Below are 8,783 nucleotides of genomic sequence, written 5' to 3'. Positions count from 1 at the left end.
TACACACATAGACATAGTATGGTGCGGGAGAATTGTCTGTATTCTGTCAATCATATTTTGAATAAATGCTGATTGGCCAGGCAGGAAGTATAGGTGGGTCAACCAGACAGGACATAGAGGCAGGGCGATGAGAACAGGAAAATTCTAGAAAGGAGGAAGCCCATTCCTCCCACTCCTGCCCAAACTCCAAAAGAACAAGATGTAAGCTGCCCCGCTGAAAAAGGTACCAAGCCGTGTGGCTAGCATAGATAAGAATAATGGGTTAATATAAACTATAAGAGCTAATAAGAAGACTGAGCTAATGGGCCAATAGGTTTTATAACTTACAGAGATCTCTGTGTGATTTTCTTTGGGACTTGCCGACTGTGGGGTATCGGGTGGGACAAAAACCCTAACAAGCCGGCCCCCTCATGTTACAATAGTACACACAAACACTATCTACCTATATATGTCTGTCTGTCTGTCTACCTACCTACCTATCTACCTATCTATCTGCACACACACACACACACACACACACACAAAGGGCAAAGGAAAGAAGGAGGGGATATGTGTTGAAGAGTTTCACCAGGTGGTGGTGGTGCACACCTTTAATTTCAGCAATTGGGAGGCAGAGGAAGCAGATCTCTGTGAGTTCAAGGCCAGCCTGGTCTATCTACAAAGCAAGTTCTGGGACACCAGGGCTACCCAGAGAAACCATGTCTTGAAAAAAAAAAAAGAATAAGAAGAAGAGTTTCCGGAGAAGGGATAAGGATAAGAAGAATGATGGGAGAAATAAGACAAAGAAGTAGTGTGTGTGTGCTAGATTCCACATGTATATATACTACCTATATACTAAATATACAAATATTTTAAACCATATTAAAGGGGACAGTGAGAGATGACTCAGACTAAGGTGCCGGGCACCTCTGTAAAGGTGGAAGGAGAAGTAATGCCACAGTGTTGATCTCTGACCTCTAGCCTGTGTGCCCACATACAGACATCGTGTACACACACACAGATTATTTCCAAGCCGAGCAATGGTGGTACACACATTTAATCTTATCACTCAGGAGGCAGAGGCAGGTGGATCTTTGTGAGTTCAAGGTCAGCTTGGTACTGGGCTGGGAGAAGGAGAAGAAGAGGAGCAGGAGGAAAAGGAGGAAGAAGGAAGAAGAGTAATGAAGGGTAATTTGCACTTTTTGTTCTGAAGGAATAAGAGCCCACTGTAAGGAAAGTGAGGCAGTCAGGTGGGGCAGTGGCAATGCACACCTTTAATCCCAGCTCTCTGGAAGAAGAGGCAGATGGATCTCTGAGCTTGAGGCCAGCCTGGTCTACAGAGTAAGTTCCAGGACAGCTGGGGCTACACAGAGAAATCCTGTTTTGTAAAAAAGAAAAAAAAGTGAGACAGAAAACAGACAGATCCCATCTTAACAGACTCAGACTTTATTGGATCTATGAGGGGCCACAACCTCTCCTCAGGATGAAGACTGAACACACTTAGAGGAGCTGAGGGATACACACGAGAGCTATCAGAAGTTACAGCTATTTTTAATGGGAGCAGGGTGATTTGTTTTCTCTACCCAGGAATATTGTTTTTGCAGGTGGAGCAGAGAGTTCAGGCTGGGGTTAAGTAATTATTCATGGCCCAAAGTTATCATGCAATACAGCCTGACTCAATTCCTCATGGCCTCTGGCTATTACCCAACAAGTCCCAACTCAGGAAGGGTAAAAGGAAAAAGGGAAGGGGTCATAGTTTGGGAGTGGCTGCTTTCTTCTAGGGCAGGGCTCCCTCACGAAGGCAGAGGGGGCAAGTTGAGCAGGCTTCCAGTTGGATATAGTCTGGCAGCTTTCAGCCATGAAGAATTCAGTGGCCCTCTGCGTGGAGAAAGTTGTAGGCTTCATTGGAGGAACTCAGTTGGATAGGTAAAAGAGCAGGAGCCAAAGAGTAAAGTTAGTACAATCACAATGACTGAGCCAACCAAGGGGGCAGTCCACGGTCCCCGAGCAGTCTAGGTATCCTTCCAGAAAATATTGTCTACACTTTCTCTGTTTTTCTTTCTAAAAATTGTTCTGCATTTTCCCATAGTAGGCAGAACTGGTTTTCATATAAACAGCAATCTTCTTCTCGAAAGGCACAGATGCTTTGCATTTTGACAGTCATTAATTCTGGTCATCTGTGGCATTGGAAGAACTAGGTAGCCTGAGAATCTGTCTGGTTCTGTAGGGAGACTATGCTGTGTGGTTGTACCAGGGTCAGGTCTATCTGGTTGACCAGTTGGCTGTATTATACCTGGTGGATCCATATCATTGTTGCATCAATGGTAGCTGCCCACTGCCAGGACGCTTCCAGAAGTTTGGGGAGTAGAATAGAGCTTCTCTTTCTCCTACATTTCCATCCAGGAGACAAGTCTAAGTGCCATCCTTACATGTAAAGCAACCATGTGGTGCTTGACTTGGAAGCCAAATGGATACAATTTGTTTATCTATCTTGGTTACTGTTCTATTGCTGTGTTCTATCCCTGGCCCCCATTGGCTTGTAGCTATATCATAATGCAAAGACGCATCCAGCCCAACTTCAAAAGTCCAAATGGGGTCCAGGCATTGGTCTGGGACTTTCGAGGGAGTAGTCAGGAACAAGAAAACTCTGTGGGTCTAGGCATGAGTCTGGGACCTCTGAGGGAGTAAGCCTGAGCCAGGTCCTCTGCAGATCTGGGCACTCCTGAGTCTGAGACCTCCAAGGGAGTAGACTGGAGTCAGAGACCTTTGCAGGAAACCCCAAGCCAGGGACCTCCACAGGAGCAGATCCAGACCAGGGACATTTACAGAAACAGGTCTAAGTCAGCAACCTAGACCAGAGTAGGCCTGAGAGAGTAAACTCCATGAGAGCAGAGTAAACCCCAGGAGCACTGAGCAAACTCCAGGAACACAGAGTGACCGATGGGGTAACTAGAACCGTGGCACTGACTGTACCATTAGGAGCAACCATCTGAGCCTTGGATCCACTGGCACCTAGAAGATTAATCACCATAGTCACAGACAGCCCCAACCAATTAGAGGAAAAGATGAGTAGATAAGGTAAGGACAATGCAACACCACAAAGAGCAAAATGACACCAGTAAAATCTAGAGACCCTACAACAGCAAGACTTGAACAACCAAATATATATGAAGCACAAGAAAATGGCCTAAAAAATAACTTCAGGAGAAAGTTTGAGACTCTTAAAAAGGAAATGAGAAATTCTCTCAAAGAAATGGAGGAAAAGACAAACAAAAAATTAGAAGACATCAGTAAATCCCTTAAAGAAAACCAAGAAAAAGCAATCAAACATATGAAAGAAACTATTCAAGACTTGAAAACTGAAATAGAGACATTAATGAAAACATAAGCCGAGGGAATTATAAAAATGGAAATCATGAGAAAACAATCAGGAAGCACAAATGCAAGCATAAACAGCAGAATACAAGAGATAGAAGAGAGAATTTCAAGCACTGAAGATACAGTAGAGGAAATAGATTCATCGGTTTAAAAAAAAGAAATTAAATTTAACAAAAGCTTAACACAAAATATTCAGGAAGGGGCTGGAGAGATGGCTCAGAGGTTAAGAGCATTGCCTGCTCTTCCAAAGGTCCTGAGTTCAATTCCCAGCAACCACATGGTGGCTCACAACCATCTGTAGAGGGGTCTGGTGCCCTCTTCTGGCCTGCAGGCATACACACAGAATATTGTATACATAATAAATAAGTAAGTAAATAAATAAATATTTTAAAAAAATATTCAGGAAATATGGGACACCATGAAAAGACCAAACCTAAGAATAATAGGTACAGAAGAAGGAGAAGAAGTTCAACTCAAAAGCACAGAAAATATGTTTAACAAAATAATAGAAGACAACTTTTCCAACCTAAAGAAAGATATGCCTGTGAAGATACAAGAAGCATACAGAACACCAAATAGATGGAATCAAAAAAAAGTCCCCTTGCCACATAATAATCAAAACACTAAACTTACAGAATGAAGAAAGAATATTAAGAGCTACAAAGGAAAAAGGCCAAGTGACATATAAAGGCAGACCTATCAGAATACACCTAACTTCTCATTGGAGACAATGAAAGCCAGAATGTCGTGGTCAAGCATTATGCAGGCATTGAGAGACCATGGATGCCAGCCCAGGCTACTATACCCAGCAAAACTTTCAATCATCATAGAAGGACAAAACAAGATATTCCATGACAGAACCAGATTTAATTAATACCTAGCCACAAACCCAGACATACAAAAAGTACTAGAATAAAAATTCCAACATAAGGAAGTTGGCTACATCAGCAAAAACACCGACAATTGACGATCACACAGCAGCAAATCCCAAAGAAGGGAAAAACACACAAATTAACATCACCAACAACAAAAACTAAATTAACAGGAGATAGCAATCAGTGGTCATTAATATCCCTTAATATAACCGGACTCAACTCACATATAAAAAGACACAGGCTAACAGATTAGATATGAAAACAGATTCCATCCTTCTGCTGCATACAGAAAACATACCTCAACCTCAAAGACAGACATCACCTTAGAGTAAAGGGTTGGGAAAACAATTTAAAGTCAAACGGACCTAAGAAACAAGCTAATGTAGCTATCCTAATATCTAACAAACACCAAACTAACTTCAAACTAAAACCAATCAAAAGAGACAAAGAATGACACTACATATTGGTCAGAGGAAAAAGCCACCAAGAGGAAATCTCAATACTGAACATCTATGCCTCAAATACAAGGGCACCCTCATATGTAAGAGAAACACTACTAAAGTTTAAATCACACATTAAACACCACACACTAATAGTGGGATACTTCAACACTCCACTCTCACCACTGGACAGATCAGTCAGACAAAAAGTTAACAGAGAAATAAGGGAACCAACAGATGTTATGACTCAAATAGACTTAACAGACATCTATAGACTATTCCATTCAAACAGAAAAAAATATATACCTTCTTCTTCTTCTTCTTCTTCTTCTTCTTCTTCTTCTTCTTCTTCTTCTTCTTCTTCTTCTTCTTCTTCTTCTTCTTTTTTTCGAGACAGGGTTTCTCTGTGGTTTTGGAGCCTGTCCTGGAACTGAACTAGCTCTTGTAGACCAGGCTGGTCTCAAACTCACAGAGATCGGCCTGCCTCTGCCTCCTGAGTGCTGGGATTAAAGGCGTGCGCCACCACTGCCCGGTGAATATACCTTCTTCTCAGCACCTCATGGAACCTTCTCAAAAATTGACCACACATCTTTCAGTAACTCGCCAAAATGACAAACACAAAGGGAAAGAAGAGGGGCACTCGCTATATGTCCTCTAGGCCCTTTAGGAAACATGGAGTTGTTCCTTTGGCCACGTACATGCGAATCTACAAGAAGGGCGATATTGTAGACATCAAGGGAATGGGCACTGTTCAAAAAGGAATGCCCCATAAATGTTACCATGGCAAAACCGGAAGAGTCTACAATGTCACCCAGCATGCTGTGGGCATCATTGTAAACAAGCAAGTTAAGGGCAAGATTCTTGCCAAGAGAATTAATGTGCGGATTGAACACATCAAGCACTCGAAGAGCAGAGACAGCTTCCTGAAGCGGGTGAAGGAGAATGACCAGAAGAAAAAGGAAGCCAAAGAGAAGGGCACCTGGGTTCAGCTGAAGCGCCAGCCTGCTCCACCCAGAGAAGCACACTTTGTGAGGACTAACGGGAAGGAGCCTGAGCTGCTGGAGCCCATTTCCTACGAATTCATGGCCTGATGTACAAAAAGAAATAAAAGACCTGGACTGTAAAGGTTTTTTCTTAAGTTGAAGTGTGGTATCTTCTCCCTGAAAGAAAATGCTGGTTCACTGTATCTTTCCTATTCAGATTTTACTAATTTTTTCCTGCTAATTGATACAACTTAGTGTCCTGGAAATACATTCTTGATTAGAAAAATAAAAAAAAATTGACCACACACTCAGTAACAAAACAAACCTTAACAGATACAAAAAAAATTGGAATAACCCCATGCATCTTATCACATCAATATGGTTTAAAGCTAGAATTCAACAAATTCATCAAGCTCAAAACATATGGAAATTAAATAATGCTCACCTGAATCATCAATGGGTCAAGGAAGAAATAAAGGGAGAAATTAAAGACTTCCTAAAATTCAATGAAAATGACCACACAACATATCCAAATTTATGGGACACAATGAGAGCAGTTTTAAGAGGAAATGACTACATAAAGAAACTGGAAAAATCCCACACTAGTGAATTAACAGAACATTTGAAAACTTTAGAAAAGAAAGAAGCAAACTCACCCAAGAGGACTAGTCGGCAGGAAATAATCAAATTGAGAGCTGAAATTAAAAAAAAAAAAATAGTAAAGCTGTGCAGTGGTGGCGCAGACGTTTAATCCCAGCACATGGGAGGCAGAGGCAGGTGGTTCTCTGCGAGTTTAAGGGCAGACAGGACTACACGAGCTAGTTCCAGGATGAGCTCCAAAGATACAGAGAAACCTTGTCTTAAAAAAAAATATATAGTAACAAAGAAAACAATACAAAGAATCAATGAGACAAAGAGTTGGGTCTTCGAGAAAATCAACAAAATAGACAAAATTTTATCCAAACTAACCAAAAGGCAGAGAGAGAATATCCAAATTATCATCAGAAATAAACAGGGGGACATATCAACAGACATGGAGGAAATACAGAGAAGCATCAGCTGGTATTTCAAAAACCTGTACTCCACAAAGTTGGAAAACTTAAAAAAAATGCACAACTTTCTGGATAAATATCACTTATCAAAATTAAATCAAAACCAGATAAGCAAATTAAGCAGAACTATAACTGCTGAAGAAATAGAAACAGTCATCAAAAGTCTCCCAACCAAAAAAAAAAGAAAAGAAAGAAAAGAAAGGAAGGAAGGAAGAAAAAGAAAAAAAAGAAAACCAGGACCAGATGGTTTCAGCTCAGAATTCTACAAAAATTTTCAAAGAATAACTAATACCAATACTCCTCAAATGGTTTCACATAATAGAACAGAAAGAACATTGCCAAACTCTTTTTATATTTTTGGTTGTGAGCCTAGCCTTTAACGGCTGAGCCATCTCTGTAGCTCTGCCAAACTCTTTTTATAAGGCTTCAATTACCCTGATACCAAACCACATAAAGACATTACTAAGAAAGAGAATTACAGACCAATCTCAGTCATGATCATTGATGCAAAAATACTAAATAAAATACTGAAAATTCAAATCCAAGAACACATCAGAACCATCATCTACCATGATCAAGTTGGCTTCATTCCAGAGATGCAGGGATGGTTCAAAATATGAAAATCAGTCAATGTAATCCACTATATAAACAAACTGAAAAATAAAAACTACATGATCACCTCATTAGATTCTGAAAAAGCTTTCAACAAAATACAACATCCCGTCATGATAAAGGTCTTGGAGAGAGCAAGAATACAAGGAACATACCTAAATATAATAAAGGTAATATACAGCAAGCCAGCAGCCAATATCAAACTAAATGGAGAGAAACTCACAGTGATCCCACTGAAATCAGGAACAAGACAAGATTGTCCACTCTCTCTATATCTATTCAATATAGTTCTTGAGGTACCAGCTAGAGCAATAAGACAGCAAAAGTAGATCAAGGAGATATAAATAGGAAAAGAAGTCAAACTCTCACTATTTGCTGATGATATGATAGTTTACATAAGCGACCCCAATAGTTCTACCAAGGAACTCTACAACTCATAAACACTTTCAGTATGTAGCAGGATACAAGATTAACTTAAAAAAAAAATTAGTAGCCCTCCTTTACACAGATGATAAAGAAAGAGAGAAACATCACCCTTTACAATAGCCACAAATAGCATAAAATATCTCAGAGTAACTCTAAACAAATGGAAGACTTGTATGACAAGAACTTTAAATTTTTGAAGAAAGAAATTGAAGAAGACACCAGAAAGTGGAAAGATCTCCTATGCGCGTGGGTAGGTAGAATTAACATAGTAAAAATGGCAATCTTACCAAAAGCAATATACAGATTCAATGTAATGCCCATCAAAATCCCAGCAAAATTCTTCACAGACTTCAAAAGAACAGTATTTAACTTCACATGGAAAAGCAAAAAACCAAGGATAGCCAAAACAATCCTGTACAATAAAGGAACTTCTAGAGGCATTACAATCCCTGACTTCAAACTCTACTACAGAGCTGCAATACTGAAAACAGCCTGGTATCGGCATAAGAACAGACAGGAGGACCAATGGAACTGAATTGAAGACCCGGATATTAATCCACATACTTTCAAAAACCTGATTTTTGACAAAGAAACAAAAAATATTAAATGGAAAAAAGAAAACATATTTAACAAATGATGCTGGCATAACTGGATATCAACATGTAGAAGAATGAAAATAGATTGATATCTATCTCCATGCACAAAACTCAAGTCCAAATGGATCAAAGACTTCAACATAAAGCCAGCCACATTGAACCTTATAGAAGAGAAAATGGGAAGTATACTTGAACACATTGGCACAGGAGATCATTTCCTAAATATAACCCCAAGCAGCACAGACACTGAGAGAAACAATTAATAAATGGGACCTCCCGAAACTGAAAAGCTTCTGCAAAGCAAAGGGCATGGTCAACAAGACAAACAACAACCTACAGAATGGAAAAAGATCTTCACCAACCCCACATCGGACACAGGACTGATCTCCAAAATACACAAAGAACTTGAGAAATTGGTCATCAAACAAACAAATAATCCAAT

The 8,783-nt window shown here is 39.9% G+C and overlaps 1 protein-coding gene across 1 annotated transcript; it reads left to right on the top strand.

Annotated features, from left to right (window-relative positions):
* Window positions 1-5,280: 5,280 nt before the first annotated feature.
* On the top strand, window positions 5,281-5,816 carry LOC130876446 (60S ribosomal protein L21-like). The gene has a single exon (XM_057772991.1). The coding sequence runs from the start codon at window positions 5,281-5,283 to the stop codon at window positions 5,761-5,763; it is 483 nt and encodes a 160-aa protein (XP_057628974.1). The 3' UTR covers window positions 5,764-5,816.
* The last annotated feature ends 2,967 nt before the right edge of the window (window positions 5,817-8,783 follow it).

This window comes from Chionomys nivalis, chromosome 6 (assembly GCF_950005125.1).
Source record: "Chionomys nivalis chromosome 6, mChiNiv1.1, whole genome shotgun sequence".
Classification (NCBI taxonomy): domain Eukaryota; kingdom Metazoa; phylum Chordata; class Mammalia; order Rodentia; family Cricetidae; genus Chionomys; species Chionomys nivalis.
Note: the sequence above shows the minus strand (reverse complement) of the source record. Positions and strands in the feature narration are given on the sequence as shown.